Genomic DNA, 18,689 nt, shown 5'->3' on the forward strand with positions numbered 1-18,689 from the left:
GGCTGGCAGACAGTAGAAAGCTGGAGTCTTACCGAGGCTGCCATCAAACGTCTAGAGGTATTTCAAATGTGGTGCTACCAACGCATGCTACGGGTCTCGTACATATACCATACCAACCAGTTACCAACTAACATCACGATTCTCGAGAGGCCACATTATAATTAATCCTTTAATTGTAATGTGGCCAAAGTAATTTTTAGCAACTTCTGCAATTAATCCAGCAAGGCAAGATTGAGGGCAAGCGATGGCCAATCTTAGAAAATAGATTGGCCTAACATCAACCGACTTATTCCAAGCCGCAGTGAATATAGAATAAGATAGGCCAACGTGGTCGCTAACATTGCAAGGAGATAAACACCTTTAGAAGAGAAAACTAAAAGCCTTGAAAAAGACAAACTTGAAGTTGCCCCATACATGTTGACAGAATTCATCAACTTCAAACTGGGTTAATGAGATTGTGATCGATTCGAAGATTGAAGAGGTAGTAGGTTAATAGTTAATGTTTTGGTAACGTCGCACTAAGAGTCAGTTTTTACCAGTTATTATAATTTGTAATATCACTGTAGTATTAAGTTTCTTTGGAAAACGTGAAAAGGAGAAATAAATTTTAACCTATTTCTTTGATTTTAGTTTTAACATAGCTGTACGTGACACCGTACGTAAAACCTGCCTTTGCTGAAGGATTTTTGGTTTGTTTTGGATAGAAAACTGTGATGTCATCAATGATAATGTTTCATGTTAATAGTAATACGATTCTAGTATGACTGACATAATGAAGTTTTTAATGATGTAAGGAAGTTGTAACGTCCCGTATCAACTATTTTGAATGACAATTACGAAATAATGAGCAAATAGGTAGTTAGTAGGCAATCACGGTTACGTTTCCCAGAAAACTTCATCAAAAATACTATTAACCACAAGATTCTCTGAGAAACATGTTATCAGTTTTAAATGGGTTTGCAGATGACATAACTTAAAACAGTCATACTTTTACCGATAAAATTGGATCAAAAAAGAAAATCCGGAAAGACTGTGGCCAGACACTGCATAATATATTGACTACACGTTATCTTATTAAAGCAAAGTAAACAGTCCAAAGTCCAGAACCAATTGTTTTAGCAGGCTTAAAGCTAACTATTCTGTTAAGAACTAAAAAATACTTTTTTTAAAACTTTTTAATTTACTTAGGTTGGATTAGGGGGTGAGTTTGAAACTCACCTTCAAACAATCCCATTTGTTCAGACAGCGTTTCCCAGCGTGCAGCCACCGAACCGGGAAATGTTGGGAAAAACCCGTCCAAAGTGCACCACTGACCCGGTTAACTTTCGAAAAAAAAAAAATAAGCGTCGTCTACCAAATGCAACTAGTCAAAAAAGCAACGGTATGAGAGCGCAGCGTCATCAAATCGAGCACACAACACTGTTGGACTTTGAATGGGCGACTGTTAAGCGTTTATGTTCAAACTGTTCAATATTTTTGTTACGTCGACAAAGCGGGGCTAGGAGTTCCCCCCAGCATCTCACTTATCTCCCATAAGCTGATTGTTAATCAATCTGAACAATAATCGCGGATTTATTGGTGTTTGCATGTCATGCGGGTCGGAGGAGTGTCTAATGACGGTAGAGAGAGGACTATATCTATTTTTTTCATCTATTATTACAACTAATTTCAAGTTATTAAATATGCTGTACATGAGAACAGTGGATTAATCAGGCGTGGTATTATGTGACTGACCAATCCTAATCACTGACCAGTGACAATAAATCACATGTGGTACTGTTTACAACACAATTTGGTAAAACATTCTCATTTAATCTTGGAGTTTGATTTTTAAACATTTTTAATAATAATAAACGCTGGCAAGAATTCCAAGATTTCACATTTCCAAGCCAGTTTTGTGGTCAAAATGGTATCTTTCTCAAAATCAATGAAATGTCAAAATGGTTTTACTTTCTCTATTTCTTGTCTTTTTACTGGAAATAACTAAAATTTAGACTACCGTATATTAAATATTAAAAAAACAGATTTCTTGATAGATATACCAGACATATTTGACCATTCTCGAGACCAGTTTGAAATAATTAATAAGGAAAAACAAAAATACCATAAACTTTAACAACTGTGACATAGACAACTATGTCACAAAGCATTTTCTGACATACGTTCATAAGAAATAAAATCATACTGAATTTTTTAGCTTTACTTATGAACCACCCTGTACAGAGTTATTCATTACAAATGACCCCACTCCTTATCCCAGTTATTATTACTCGTAGAAAAAAAAAGATAGTTATAAATAAATGTAGTGAGGTTTGAACTGAATTTTCTTAGAATGCTATCAACATTTCAGTTACTAGCAGTTTACAGGGTGAAACATGTAAATGATAATTTTTTTTATATTAATTATTACATATTATGTAAGAAGCCAAGGGTGCCAAACAGGATAGAGGGAGATGGAAATCTTTACGGGAGGCTTATGTCCAGCAGTGGACGAACGTACAGCTGTGTGATGAATTGATGATGATGTAAGAAGCTTATTGCCTTCTGATTTCAAAAATATAGGATAATCTGGATATGGTGAAGGATCTGTCATAATTATCTTCAACCGTTATTGAGTTATTAATAGTAGAATAACACTGTTGCTGTAATTACGGAAGTTCCAATATTTTTAATAATTTTTTGGGTTGCTATAGATATAATATTTTAATGACTTAATACAATCTGAATTATCAAACACAATAATGCCATATTTACTGCTTATTTTGGCACGTACTTGGGGTGTGTTTCAAAATTAGTTTATAATAATTTGACAGTCTACTCTACTACCAAAAACAAGACAATAAGTTTCTATGAAGAAATCCAATAACATTTCGGTTACATTAGCTTTTTGCTTCGTTGCGGTGGGACACCCTGTATTGTTACTTGTTACTCGGTGGTTCCAATAATCCATCCATTATTTATATTAAAACATACAGACTCAGTTCTTAAAAATTATTAAATTTGCCTATTAGTGAAATTGACATAAAAATTGAACTTAACATAATACATAAATAGAAACTTTCATATTTTTGTCCAAAAATCCAAATTTTTGTGAATACACCTTTGTTGTTTATTTAGTCTTTTTGAATCAGCACGTAAAGACCAGTTCCCAATTAAGTTGGTTGAATTAAAGTGAATATAACCACAAATTAAGTACGAACGTAAAACTATGTAAAGCATGTGTTAACAATGCACATGTGGTTAATTATGGCAGTTTTGAGAACCACCATCTAGTAAGCAAGTAAGCTCCAAGAAAACGGACGTCATTGGCGTTATAAACCTTGTATAGTGTTATTTGATTACTACCACTTTATTGATAACTTATTAGTATCAATGTATAGCTGATTTACAGTGTAATTATCGGGTTATTGATAATCAAATAATAGTAAAAAATTAACACCCATTTATTACAATATTGTCAGATTTTAAAATGACTTGAGTGGTTATTTTTAATATTGTCTCGAATTAATCCCACGGCTTGGGACTATTAATAACTGAAGTTCCAAACACAAAAATCTAATATTTTTTACATTCAAACTTGGATGAAAAATTCAAGTACCATCACCGAAACCAAAAACCACCCCAAAGTCATAAATATTTTAAATTACCTTGACTGAGTTCGGAAATATCCATAATAACGTAATCGCAATACATGATTAAAAAATTCGTAACGGTACTTCAAAAAAATACGTGCGTAGTACAATGCAAAAGTTCAAAAGTACCAGCGATTTCGGCCTGGACACCAAAGTCTAATGTCTCATCAATTTCGGAAAAAATCCAAAGTGATAGCTATCTTTCAGCGAACCGTCGTTGTTAGTACCGGAACGACGCGACACGTTATGGTACCTACCGCGGTACCTTAAGCGGGTACGTTTAAATTTTCGCTCGGTCATGTTGAATAAAACTAGTTATTATTCGCCGATGCAAAGTTGCGTGTGTCCGAACTAACCTAATGGATGTTACTTTAGGATAATTTATGTTTAAGGTCTTCTTACAAATTGATGCAGCGTCCTGTCAGTCTAATGCAATTGGTACCATTCATAAACTCACTTCTTGACTTAAAACACAATGCAGTTTCTGTTGCTTTTTATTTGCAAAAAGTGCCTCAATTTGCTTTCCAAATTAGTGATGACAAAATAACTCAAATAGCAAAAGATATACTAAATCTAAATATCAGTTTTTGTTGTTTGTTCATTTTGAGGTCAATTTAGCAACTTGGAAATTTCCATATTCTGCCAATGCAACCTTCATTGAATAATTAGAGCAGCCACTACTTCCATGTGTTTTCTACCTATAATTAATTTAATGCTACTTAAATTGGCAGACTATTTTAAACATGCTTATTAAAATGATAAAGCATTAAACAACCACTAAATGCTATGTTTTATTAAAGATAAAATAAGTAATGCAATTCTAAAGTCTGTTTTAGCCAACTTTTCAGAAAACAATGACTAACCACCAAGAGCCTAATAAAAGGATTTTGTCATGCCTACTTAATATTATTAGATAAAGTCAACCATCAGGCTAATGAGTCATTAGTGAATTATAGCATTAAAGATAAAATATTGTAAAAAGTGATAGTTTAGGACTGACTTTGAATCTGGGGGGCCATGATTTCCAAAATTTGTGATTAGTTCTTAAGTGTTACTATTATTGACTAAATAAAAGAGATATTGGATTTCAAAATATTTTGGTCTGAACATCATTTAAGTACAGAGTGACCCTTAAACAGAATGACAAACTTCCAGGAGCAAGCAATTTTTTTGCCCTATACGCATTTGTCTGTAATGGTTTGCTTTGTGCTCTACAGGGTGTTGCAATTTTAGAAAAAAATGTCAAGGTAAACTTTTAAAAAAACTTCATAGTCAGGGATAGGTATAACTAAATTTGTTAAAATCGACTAAACCATTTTTTACATATTAAAAGAAAATTATATACATAGTATAAAAAATGTTTTTTGTGAAGTCCTGTAATGCCGCTAAATGCTAGTTATAGGACACCCTGTGTGTCTAAAAGAAAAATATGAAAAACCACTACAGTTGCACACAAAAAGCTTGAATGCTTTCCATAGCAGTGTAAAACAAAGTAAGGCTTATTCCTGTTGTTTATAAATAAAAATAAAAAATGTGCGTGCCAACGTTTTGAATTCATATTGAGTCTTCTTCAGGTCTAAAACGAAAATGTGTTTTGTAAATTGTGTCAGCTCTGTACAGGGTGCTGCATTTTCGATGGTTTTACGGGGTACAGAGAAAACGGTAATAGATAGAAAAAAAGTAGCATACGTGTTCTGATCTCTTTTTCTGAGCTGAGATGACTGGCGAAAAGTGGGCGGCTTCTTCTGTTTCAAAGATACGGGGGGTTTTCGAAAATTGGTAATTTTTGAACCTCTTCTGTATTTCAGTTGCTCTTAAAGTTATCGAAAAAGGATGAACGGTTCCCGGTAGAAGTTTTCATGTAGAATCCAATGGTGTAGTCAGTTTTTTTCTATTCCGTTTAGTTTCTGACATATGACAGTAAGTTACATTTTTTTAAATGGAACATCCTATATATTTTTACGTCATTTAATTCTGTTGATTTTTACCTTTTCAACGGTGTATTAAAACATGTAAGTTTGTAGAGGTTAATCCTGTTATTTTAAAAAAAGACCTTTGCTAAGCTAAAAAAAGGCCAATATCTAAAATACCAAACAAAATTGGAAATCATATAAACTAACACATCAGAAAATTAAATATTTTTAATAAATCTTATTAAAAATCTAAGTTACAAACAGTTCTACCGTCACTTTAATAAGAAAAGTGGCCATTTCTATTTTCTACTATTTTTAAGGTGGAAGTTGAAAAAACTGTTTATAAACGACATGTAACATGTTAATATGAACATAGCCAAATTTTGTTTCGACTGTGGGTATTTGTATACATATTATTTAGCACTTTTTTGTTAAGGAAACGCTTTTTTTCTAATTACCAAGATTAACGTTTACAAAATTATATGTTTTAATATACCGTTGAAAAAGTAAAAATCAACAGAATTTAATGAACTAAAAATATATAGGGTGTTAAAAAAATATAACTTACTGTCATATGTCAGAAACTAAACGTAATAGAAAAAAACTGACTACGCCATTGGATTCTACGTCAAAACGTCTACCGGAAACCGTTTTTCCTTTTTTGATAACTTTAATAGCAAATGAAATACAGAGGAGGTTCCAAAATGATCAATTTTCAAAAGCCCCCCGTATCTTTAAAACAAAAGAAGTTTGCGCCGCCCACTTTTCGCCAGTCATCAGCTCAGAAAAAGAGATCAGAACACGTAAGCTACTTTTTTCCTATCTATTACCGTTTTCTCTGTACCCCGTAAAACCATCGAAAATGCAGCACCCTGTACATGTTTGTTTCGTTTTAGCTGAAGAAGACTGAATTTACAGCCGAACGTCGAAATTTCAGTAGTGAGTCTCTAAACCAAATGTTGTCAGTGTGTAAAGTAGTTGAAAAAATGTCAATTGCTAAGATAAAATGACATCCTCAAAACTATGATTTTTTCATTTTTCTTATTTTACTACTATTCCTATTTCCACAAACTGGTACACATATTTAGTTATTGCCAGTGCAGAATATAAGAAAAACTAAAACTGTTATTAGAAAACCAAATTTGCACACAATACCTTAAATCTTGCACAACATTGGTATATCAAAAAAAGTTTTTTTTTAATATCAAAAACCTTACATATTGCATAAAACCTTGGTTTAGGTAAGGAAATGAAAATTCGTGACAAACCCCCTACCCCACCAACCCTTTAATTTTAGGTATACAAAGGGCTGAAAAAAAATTGTGTCAATGCATTATTTGCTAATAAAATATCTACAACTGCAAGAGAGTTTTTCTTAGCTCATCCTGTACTTTCATTCCATGATGACAAAATCCAGTGCTTTGTTTTTAAGTCAAACATTCAAAATGAATTTCAGTGATGAAAGCAATCCCAATCAAAAAACAAACTACTTCAAGTACCTTTTATGTCAAGTCACCATCAATTGCAAGTCACTAAAGTATTACCCATTTTGTAACTTTATGTATTTTGCTTCATATACAGTGAAAATTACAAATAACAAATTACAGATTGAGGTAGGTTAATCACCACGTTGGTACCTGACAGTGTAATGATTAACAAAATCTTATAAACAAGATTTCTTAAATAAAAAATTCTTATCAGGGTGACCTTTATGAATAATTGCGATGAAAGTCGCTGTCGTCAAGTTGAGAACATATTGTAAAATTAACAGTTTGCTGCTTATCTTCTCCTGTGCTTAGTTTGAGTCTAGTGGTAATATTTAGACGATAAGGTGAGTGAAATAGGTCAAGTATGAGTTTCACCTTATGAAATAATTTTAATTAATAATTATCATTAAAAAACAAAGGCAGAGTTATCGACTTCCACTTTAAGTAGTCACAGGTGTCGCAAAATTTTCCATTATTTGACAATTAGTACTTATAAAAGATAGAAACCACAAAGTTATTATTAAAATGTGGGTCTCCAGGAGAAGATCTCACATGAACAACCTACAAATAATCAATAGGTATTAACAATAGTAATCTTATCAGCTTAAGGCGCAAATTACCAAACATGTTATTGTAATAAATTAATTATCTCAAACATATTATGATTTACGATTGATAAAGTCAGTAAAAAAACTGACCGCTGTAATAACTCATTCACTTAAACAATTACATCCTGAAGATATTTATACATAGTTCCAACTCTTTTAAATAAAATCCGCTTATATGATTAAGAATAAAACAATATAATAATTTAGAATTTTGATGGGCTGAATTACAGATATTTATAACGTTGTATTGCACAATGATCCCTATTTAGAATTATTACAGTTATCATTTATTTAACAAATAAATTCAGATTAAAGCATAGCTTTTACATTTTCTGTAGTTACCAACCACTTAATTTCTATGCAAATATCAATATAATACAGTGTTGAAATCATACAGTGATTGAAAAATGTGTGAAAATTTATTAACAACAAAGGTCTACCTTCTTTGCTGCTGCTTTAAATATATTATTACGTTTATTATAATGATACTTTGCGATAATGCACTTAATAAATTTAATAATACTTAGAAAACAATAAATTATTATCAAAGTTTTCAATCTTGCATAATATCCGCTACACTTCAACCATTTACAAAACTACATAAAAATGTTGCACAATTATTGTATATACAATATTTATTATGTATTTATCGACCAGCAAGTAATGAAAATATTGATATATATTGATCTTTCCTAATCTTCTAACTAGCCTTATTTTTAGTTTTAAAGATCATTATTTTATTTTCTTAAGGTGCCAAAGAAATAATCCAAAGACAACAAAATTGCTAGTAATTTTCAAACACCCTGTTGGGACACTATTCTCATGGCATGTTTGTGACTTGTGAGTTCGATAGAAATGTCCAAATATTTCTTAAACGTATAACTTATGAAACAAGTATTTCAAATTCAAATTTATAACTATCATTTCCTCGCAAAAAAGGTCTAAAAACTAATTTCTCTTAGAATACCAAAATAGAAATTTTGAAAATAAACAAAAAAAATGTCTATCACTTATGCAATATTTTTTGCATTTATTTGCTGCTGAATTTCCAAATGCAAATCGTCAAATCGTAAAGCTTTCAGGCACGCCAACCATAAAACACTTCTTGAAAATATACTTAACGCGAAATCATTTAGACCCATACAGGAGAAAATATTCACTTAATTACAGTCAGCCATAACATAAATAACCACCTTGAAGGTTACAATTACCATAAATTGCCTAAATGCTCGTTTAATTAACCTCTAGGATCGAACAAACATGACACAGACATGAATTTCATTAGACAGGAAAAAACTTTTAACAATAATTAGGAAAAATACCTTAAGTTATAAGACTTACCGAGAAGACTGAATCCTAGATAACCGCAGTCATCTAAGTGGATAGTACTACTCAGAAGATAATCGGCACCATCCAATTCTCCATCGGAAATTGTGCTTAACTCCCCTGGACTTAGGGAGTAAAACGAGGAGGGCATTTTGTGAATGTTTTCCAGCAACTAAACACTTCAAATGAAAATATCTCGACACTAGATAAAAATCGCTTAATGAAACTAGAACAGTCGTTTTTCAATTGATAATAGGTGCTATTCGTCCAAATGCTACGGCCGGTACTGGAAGTAAATAACTAACAAAAATTGAAGAAGAAAGCTTGTAATTAAAATTAAATGTGTTCTAAAGCTGTGGAGGGGATTTCGAATGTTTATGTAAGATTTATCCGTTTTCTTGATAAAGCTTATATTTACAAGTTAATTGTAGAAATGTTGCTGGTTAGTCGATTTTTGTGGCCCACAGTGAAATAAGTTAGATTAGGTCCATTACATAGAAAGACCGCCTTAGAAGTCTAAATACAGAGTCTTTCAATAATCAACTCTTTTATCACAGTTTTTGGCAAACCTAACAGCACCAGTGACACTCTCTTCATTTTGGGGAATGACTTATGATAAAGTAGGGAATTTGACTGAAAACAACACACAAACATGACAAAAATTAATTTCCTTACTCACACAGTATAATATAATCAGCACTGAACCGACCTAACCTATTATAAATTTGTTTTCAACATTTCGAAAATGATTGGAAGATTGTATAAATTAAAAGGAATTTTTAAGGTAGCTTATCTATTATTAAGCATGCAAATAACCGCGAACTGACCTAAGCATTTTTAATTACCAAACAAACACTGCGCTTTATTAAATTACAGTCAGCACTTGCAGTAACCATACTTCTTCCAGCATTTTTCCATTCACCTATAAACCACATAAATATGCATTTAAATTTCTGTGTTGATTTATTTAAACTGGAAATTTCCAACTCTATGCACAAAGAACCCTAACCACCTTCAACAAACCCCATGCACCGTTCACGTGTTCTCAGACATCCTAGATAACTCATAGAAATCTCTTTCTTGATATTTACCAAAATGATAAAGTATTTTTTTCTTAGCAGACGACTTATCTTCACGTTTCTTGGCCTTAGATAAACTCGCTGCTTAATGAGGTCTGAGTTCTGAAGAGTTAATCATCGTTTTTCTATGATTCTTCCACTAAAACTGGACGATAAGACCCGTTTTTGGTAAAATACAGTGATACAAAGATATTGCGAAATTGCTTACTGTAGTTAGTATTTATTTGGTTAATTGATTGATTTAATTAACAAAAAAATATTTATTTATTTATTTCATTGATGTTTTGCATTCAGTGTGATAACTGGATTTTTGAAAAAAGTTTATAAATTGACACTTTTTTTTAGGTTTAGCGGCTGTTAGAGACCAGAAGATATACCATACAGATTGTTTATTGAATATTACTTTTATGTATTCTAAACTGTTAGTTTAATGTAGTGGAGCAGTTTTTTTAAATAGGGATTTTTCAGATTTTCTGTGCTCAATATGAATTCCTTATTATTTTAGAACATATCTGGATCATCAATTCTGGATTATTAATTTATTTTTATTAGATGTTTGTATTAAAAGTTATCTTTTCCTGTTAAAATTAGACACCCTGTTTATAAAATGTGTCTCAGATAAGTAATAATTACAAATTAAAGAGTCATTGACAGTCTTTGTCAACACTTACCATCCAAGTATATTTTTTATCATTTTTTTTATTATTTAGATATTAATAACTATAATATATTTGTTGTGCAATTTTTTTAGATTAAGCAACTAAAAGTATGACTTTTCCCATTTTTGTGTGTCATTTGTTATTCAAGAAACTACAAATAAAAAATGACTTAAGCAGCTAATGTCACTAAAACTCACAATAACTAGCAACTAGTTCCTAACCTAATCATGACTTAATATATTTTTTTCTATAAATTATAGTAGAATTTGTGATATTAATAGATAATGCAGTAACCCTATTTGAGAGCCATCTTTGATTTCAAAACACTTCATTGTTGCTTACAAAAATCACCTAATACTAAACCTATCTACTTACAAGAAAATGTAATTTCTTTTAATTAAACTGTAATTGAAACATAAACTTAATTTTTGTGTCTTAATAAATATTTGATAAAACCTGCTTTCTCCCTTTAACCTTTTAGTAAAATTTGCAAGAGAATAATTACTCCCCTAGAGTATGTAGGTAGGCTGTAGAAAACTTGAAAATTTTAATGTTGAAATAAGAATTTTGAATTAATTGTGTAGATATACATTTTTTTGTTGCTAATCACATATTTGGAGAATTTTAAATGCAGTCACTAATCAATTTATGGGCTCTTATTTGGAAATTTCCAAACTTGACCTAGGCCACAAACAAGGCTATTTGGAAGTTATCTACTTTAGAGAATATATGAAAAGTATTTGGCAGATTGCTTCATTAATGGTTTCATAATTTGACCTCATTTTATTTTTAAGATAGATTTAGATTGGTAATATTTAGACTGGTAAACATATTGTTACAAGATTTGAAGGTGCCAGCAGTTTACTGTTACCTATATTACATTAAGACAAAACAGAAATAAATACATTTCTAAGTATAGAGTGTTTTTTTTGCTTAAACTGATATTATAGCAGTCTGAACCATATAGGTATGATGACAATAAATTAGCATTATATCAAAATGAACTACTTGCAGTTGGTAAACAAGATGAAACTGAAACTTGCATTAATATTCAGTGGCATGTATAGCCTTGACAGTAATAATGTGATTACTACTAAAGTAATAAATAACTAATGCACATTTAGACTTATAATTTTCCTGAGTAGGTAGTCATGTACAAAACTGTAAACTTTACAAATTTTTTTTTAAATTAATGGTTATTATAATTATATAGCAATTCAAGTTCAAACACCCTTTTCAAAAAATTTAAGCTACTTTGTAGTAAAAACTATGATAATAATTGGAAAATAGGAAAGTTCTAGTATAATCCTACTTACCATTACCATCCTCTTGTGGTGATAAACTGATAACATTTTGCACAATGACTGACGTGCTATTCTTCGGTTTCACGAGCAGATTGTGGGACTCCTCCATGGCCTCCATACCTGTTGTTATTTTTTTATCAGTGTCTTGTCTGGTAAGCAATTAAATATAAAGAAAAAATAGAAAACTATTAAAAAAAATTAAGAAAAATAAAAACAAATAACCTCACTTTCGTTATTGTAGGAAATTGACGTTTCATTGGTTTCAGTCAGATGACAGAAGGTGCTGACGTTAGACAGATAGACACAGATATAACATAGAATAGTAAACTTCTACTGGAAGAGGGTTGCGCATTTAAAATTTAAAAAAAAACGGCTTTAATCTCTGCTTTAATTGAAAAACCGTATATTCATGTAATTCGTCACAGATTTTCTGGTTTTAGTATGAAATATATTTCGAATTCGAAAGAAATTTATGGAAATTCTAACCAAAATGTCCTAGGTGGATGTAATCAGCTGATGATTGAAGTTACAAGTTGTGACATTAGTTGTATTATTATTGACAAAGGATGGTGTGATTTGTATGGGACAACAGTAGATTGGACCATTTTCTACGCGTAGCGCTAAATTTGAAAAAAAGAACAATATGGTTAGTTGTGCAGCTTGTGGTTTAGCCCAAACTCCAAAAACTAAAGATCAAGGAATTTCTTTCCACCAGTAAGTGCTAATTGATTGTAAGCTAGATATGTTGCATTTTATACTAGTACCCCCAGTACTTTCAGTTCAGAATAACTTTATTCTAAGGATAATATCTATGGAGACTCTGAAATCAGAGGCTGCTTTGGTCAATTCCTTCATTTCTATAGAAATTATTTTAAGAATAAATTTATTCGGAGGTGAAGGTACCAGCCCTAGATAGATGAACAGTTATTTATTACAAATAAAGATCTTGATATCATAAAAATCATAAAATGCACTTTTTTACCTAATTTTTACTTTTTTATGGTACATGTGCAATTTTTTATCAACATGTATCATACAATGAGCTAGAACTTTTTCATTTAAACAAAAAACATTTTGTTTAAATGGAATAAATAGATTAATTAAAAGTAATGTATTCTATAGGTTTCCTAATGGACAAAGAGGAGAAAGCTGGACTAAATTTGTTCAGAATATTAGGTGTGAAACTGACTGGACTCAAAAAGCCAAAAGTTGTTTGTGTTCAAGACATTTTAATGAAAGTTGTTTTGATCGAACTTCAAAGGTGCTTATTAGATTACAGCCAACAGCAATTCCAACCATTATTGTTGATCGTGTAAAATATGTAAGTACTAAAGAGTAGACATATCTCATTTGAAACAAGACTGCAGAGCATTTAAAAGCAGAGTAAAAAAGTAAGGTTTTATGCATTTTTAACATACCAGGTGTCCAAGAGCACCCTGGACATAGGAGATTAACATGGGAAAACGGTTTTTAAGTTTTTTGCGCCTGTAGGGTTGTTTTGATTGAAAAATCGTAATAATGAAAGTTGTAGTACCTATCACCGACTAGTTTTCTGTATTTTTTTTTCGGATCTTTAACTTGAGCAATTTCGTCGTAAAACACAAACAAAAATGCGAAAATTTTAACTTTTTACCTGCACTGTATAAGCGGTTGTCGAGCAACCGTACCAGCAACAATGACCTGTTTACCTGTTGCCCGACAACCGCCTATACAGTGCAGGCCAAAAGTTGAAATTTTCGCTTTTTTTTTGTTTTACGACAAAAAGGCTCAAGTTACAGATCTGAAAAAAATACAGAAAACTAGTCCGTGATAGGTGCTACAACTTTCATTAATACGATTTTTCAATCAAATCAACCGTACCGGCGCAAAAAAATCAAAACCGTTTTCCCATGTTAATCTCCTATGTCCAGGGTGCTCTTGGACACCTGGTATTATGGAGGCCCAGTTTTGTACTAGATTTATTACAAATTATCTATTTTGAATTTACAAAAGAAACATAATTTTCTCAACAAAATAAGACAATAAGTGATTAGTAGTAGTTTTTATATCATTTTTGTTTGAGAACTTTTACCTTTTGAAAATGGGTGTCAAAAATATGTTACTTTGGAGTATTTGGGCTTAATCATGGACTATTAAAATAAAACTATTTGTAGGGTTAAGTTTAAGTTCTTCAGTCCCTATTTATGTAATTATTTAAAAATGTGAACTATGAATCAAAATTGATATTTTTATTTTGCAAGGCATTGGCATAATGTGCAAAGTCCAAATGATACTATTCTATTACATATTACAAGTTACATCTAGTACAATTTTGTAAATGGCTATAGTACAGGGTGTCCATTTTTTGACGTTTTTTTGGGGTCTCATCTCAAAAAATACAAATGCGGGAACAAAACTGTTTGTGGTGTACTGTCCGTACTTTTTTGTGAAACAAAGGTCAATAAAAATTACTTACATATTGGTATCTAACTATAGCAGGTCATCCGTGAAACGCCAAAACCCGAATATTGTGCCTAATTATATTAACAATACATGGAGCAATACATAGTTGCCTTTGAAAACATAACCTTTGTTATTGCTCTCAAATTATTTACTCATTTATAGAAAACCTTAGAAGAAAACCTCAATTATTATTTTCAACATTTTAAGATTAAATAGGTAAATTGTTAATTATTTTGATATAATGTGCAAATTTTTTTATAGATATTAATTAGTAATAAATATTACAATTAATTAATCGATTACGTTAAAGCTAAATACCTATATCGTTCTGTGTAATAAAAACCATAGCCTCTTTTGAAAAAAAAAATATCCATAGGTGTTTATCAATTTTTATTGGATGCAAAACTCTCATATACCAACATATACAGGGTGGGAACTTTCAATGTGATTCATCATTGGGATCTTCGAAATATGGCAATAGTTACAGGGTTCGTTAAACGGAGAAAAAGTTGCGTCATTTAGTGCCCGTTCAGAATGTGTCTTTAAAATCCAAGATTTCTACAGAGGTTAGGTTAGGGTATAAGGAATCGAATTTTTTAAATTATTACCAAATTACTAAAACCTTTAATTTTTTTGTAAATATGTCACTAACAGTTGACATTAGAAAAAAATGTCAAATACGAAAAATGTATGGTATCTTTTAGCCCATTGTTTGACATAGCAGAGATAATTAGAAAAAAATGTGTCTAGGTCCTAGGGGGCTCCATCTTTGGTTTTTTTTATGATAGCTTATGGTTTTTTAAATTCCTTCTAAAATCTTTTTAAATCTAAAAGGTTTTCTAAATCTATCGCCAAACTCCTACAATAAAATCTCAACTTGTTTCCAAGTAACAAGCTATTTTTAATTGTTTACAACGTTGTGAGTACGCCACTGGATTTTACGGCAAATTCTCTAAAGGAACCCGTTTTCATATTTCCGATAACTATGAGGGGGTGCCAAAATGCAAAGTTTTCAAAAGCACCCTGTAGCTCGAAAATCAAGAGTCACGAAAGTTTTGCTTGCACCTTCGTTTGTTTCCCAAAAACGTAAGACAGTAAACCGCAAACAGATTTGTACCAGCATTTGTAGTTTTCAAGATACCCGGGAAAAGCGTCGAAAAATCGACATCCTGTACAATTAATTGACTACCAAGAATAACACTGTATTAAAATTACAGCAAAGATGTGAGGAAGAGGTAATTGCTAGGCCAACTCAAAACTTAATGTTGACACCTGATCCAGATCCTTCAACAACAATAGTAATTGAGATTTCGCCAAGTGTGTCAGGTTTAGGCAACAATGAAGATACCTCTGCAGATACTCCAAGAGAACGAGAATTGAAAAGAAAAATTGAAGAATTATCAGCACGAGATATTATAAAAAGTAAAAATATTCTTAAACTACAAGAAGTCATCTGCAAGCAGAAAAAGCAGATTGCTTCCTTAAAACAAGTGACAATGGCATTAAAAACCAAACACAAAATAAAACAAATTAATTTGCTCAGTAGTTTTTGATGAGATGGCCATTAGACAACATTCAGAATATGATGGAAGTAACTACTGCTGGCATGTCGATTTTGGAAATTGTTAGAGTTAGCAAAAGATGTTGATATTTTTAATTGTGTGCATAAATAAAAGTTGGAGAGTTCCCTTTAGCTATTTTTTTACTTCAGGTCCAAATAGTAATCAAAAAGCTTCATTACTCCAACAAGCTCTAAACTTAGCATCTGACATCGGGTTAGTTATAGCTAATGTGACGTTTGATTGGTGCCCTGCAAATATGGGAATGATGACATGACATTTCAACTGTTATATAACTGAATGCAATTGATATTAGAAGTGACTTGCCTAACCTAAACTAACTAAAAAAATTATTGATGGAAATGGTGGTGTTATTAATTTTGGTTATATGTATACAAAAACTTGTAGGTTTACTCTTAGGAACTAAATTAAGAAGGCAACAGCAAAATTTTTTTAATTAAAAAATGAACGTAATGTTAGCTATTCAATTATTAAGTTGGTTGCAACAGCTTTATTATTTTGTAAGAACAATTTAGAATTAGATGATTTTAGAGAACGCAGTCCAACAGCAAATTTTATAAGGCATATTAATAATGCTTTGGATATACTAAATTCGCACAAATTAAGCAATTTGGTTTTCAAATAAGCTTTTTGCCGTTTAAACACCAGTTTTTTTAAAGAATACGTCGCAAAAAACTAGATTTATTAAATTTATAATGGATTTACATACAGTTATATCTTTGTTTCATGATTTGATAACAAATAATTATTTAAAATTTTTACCAACCTAAAAACTGAATCAGGACCATTTGGAACTATTTTTTTCGTCTATCAGAGCTCACTGCACGCATAATAACAATCCGACATGTAAACAGTTTACTTCTGCATACAAAAAAATTCCTATTCATGCTGAAATTCGAGAACATGATGCGGGCAACTGTATACCTCTGGAACAAATCAATATTTTAAATGTGGATTCATTTAACTCTATTTCTCCATACAGTAGCGAAGTAGTGAAATAGCTGGTTTTGTTAGTTTTAAGTTATGTACAAATTTAAAGTGTGAATTTCGTGTTTCTCAGCTCTATGGAAACAAAGAAAGTTATTTAGGGTCTAATTGATTTTAAATCATGAGGTCGTTTTAAGTATTCATCTGATATAATGTCGAGATTTGTTATGTATAACAGAAAAGATAATTCGAACTGAAATAAATACTGGAAATATAAAATTAATAAAAGAAAATGTAAGTATTAGAATTATTAAATATTTTATAAATAGAAATGTCTTTTCATCAATGTCTATGCATGACCTAAATCCAATTGAATCACATAAGTACTTATAATTAAAAGCCGTTTGCAATACTTATTTTACTGTCAGAATTAACTTTATTTGTAAAAACATTAGAGGACCAATAAATTTGTGATGACTGGACCTATATAAAATAATGTAAATAGGTAACACATATTGCACAATTTGATTGTTATAAATTATTCATAGTTTATTTATTGAGACGCACGTAGCTTTTGTTTGATGACTGATTTGTTATTAACAAACCTTTAGTTAAATCACACACACTCCTCAAATGGGCTAATGCAATGAAAAAAATGTTTCAAGGCTTGGTTTAACTTCTGATTCACCTCTTTGTTGATATTAAACCTAATTTATTAACATAACAAATGAAGCAGAATTTTGATATACAAGTTCACCAAAACCATAGGACACAATATAATTGAGTGGGGTTGAGTGGTTGGCACATTATTAATATTAGAGGGTAGTCACTAATGGAAGCATGCGCGTTTCAAACCTGTTTCGAACCAAAGTTTGTGCGATTTGTGAATCTTGAAGCCCGCGAAAAGTAAGACAAATGTTTTTCAACATTTTTCTTATGTTCATATTAGGTTGGGATATAGGGTTTTCAATTTTTATGTTTGAAACGGTCCGGTATAACGATTTTAGTTTATAAGTTTCAACCATATAATTATTTTATCTGAATTTTAATACTGTTTTTTGTGCTTCAATTGGTTTTTTCTCTATTTTGATGATGATATTGATCATTGTTAATGCAGATAGAGTACCAAAATGAATAATTGTATGAAAGTACACCAATTATATTATGTAGTTTATACAATAAACGTAGTTTTTTTATTCCTAAAACAGAAATAATCCTGCTTTTCACTAGCTGTGTTTGGGTAATTTAGGTTGATGATGCTGAACCGTTCAGGAACTTTCTTCAAACTGATTTGGGCTATTTGCAAGCATGGGATCACTATTGCCAAGTACTGATTTACAGGACTATACAAGCAGTAAAAAATAATACAAAAATGTAAGTACAAATTATTATGCAAATGATCCAAACCCACATTCCAAAAAGTTCATAAAAATAATAACCCAAACAAAGCTGAAATAGTGTGATGTTATTGCACTTAGCCTTTTGGTTATACAGGGTTTTTCAATGAAAAGTAGCCACCCTGAATATCTTCCAAAATAATTTCTCTGTTAAAAAATGCTAAGACACGTCAACAAAGATTGCAAGGGGGACATCTTTTTACGTAGGATTTGAATTTCTGCCATCAGCCCCTTTGCCGCCATAGCCACCCCCATTTGCTTGTAGTACATTTGCTTTGCAGTACATTTGCTTTGAATTGAGACCAAAAACAATAAAAACATTTTATGCACTTTAG

The 18,689-nt window shown here is 31.2% G+C and overlaps 2 protein-coding genes across 9 annotated transcripts in view; one reads left to right on the forward strand and one right to left on the reverse strand.

Moving 5' to 3' along the window:
* Window positions 1-12,231, reverse strand: part of Hnf4 (Hepatocyte nuclear factor 4) — a 37,048-nt gene extending 24,817 nt beyond the window's left edge. For 5 of the 8 annotated variants that reach the window (XM_081974083.1, XM_081974081.1, XM_081974082.1 and 2 more), the window contains exons 1-2: window positions 12,021-12,044; window positions 8,982-9,138 (exon numbers count right to left, since the gene is read on the reverse strand). In XM_081974083.1, the coding sequence (XP_081830209.1) occupies window positions 8,982-9,138; window positions 12,021-12,029 (166 nt within the window). In that variant the 5' untranslated portion in view covers window positions 12,030-12,044. Of the gene's footprint in view, window positions 1-1,218; window positions 1,451-3,647; window positions 3,857-8,981; window positions 9,139-12,020 lie in introns of those variants that run through there. The other 3 variants (XM_081974085.1, XM_081974086.1, XM_081974088.1) reach the window with 3 other exon arrangements.
* A 94-nt stretch (window positions 12,232-12,325) lies between these two features.
* On the forward strand, window positions 12,326-16,141 carry LOC145725358 (THAP domain-containing protein 6-like). Its single transcript, XM_081974090.1, has 3 exons — window positions 12,326-12,722; window positions 13,131-13,329; window positions 15,668-16,141. Exons 1-3 carry the CDS (start codon window positions 12,652-12,654, stop codon window positions 16,001-16,003), a joined length of 606 nt encoding a protein of 201 aa, XP_081830216.1. The 5' UTR covers window positions 12,326-12,651; the 3' UTR covers window positions 16,004-16,141.
* Window positions 16,142-18,689: the final 2,548 nt, after the last annotated feature.

This window comes from Ips typographus, linkage group LG2 (genome assembly GCF_016097725.1).
Source record: "Ips typographus isolate SLU linkage group LG2, UJ_Ityp_2.0, whole genome shotgun sequence".
NCBI classification, from domain to species: domain Eukaryota; kingdom Metazoa; phylum Arthropoda; class Insecta; order Coleoptera; family Curculionidae; genus Ips; species Ips typographus.

Excerpts from the sequence above, each read along its gene's own strand:
- LOC145725358 (XM_081974090.1), top strand. The coding sequence starts at position 12,652 with ATGGTTAGTTGTGCAGCTTGTGGTTTAGCCCAAACTCCAAAAACTAAA. Across the intron at positions 12,723-13,130 it reads CAAGGAATTTCTTTCCACCA|GTTTCCTAATGGACAAAGAG; the intron begins GTAAGTGCTAAT and ends TGTATTCTATAG. Across the intron at positions 13,330-15,667 it reads TTGTTGATCGTGTAAAATAT|CAAAGATGTGAGGAAGAGGT; the intron begins GTAAGTACTAAA and ends TTAAAATTACAG.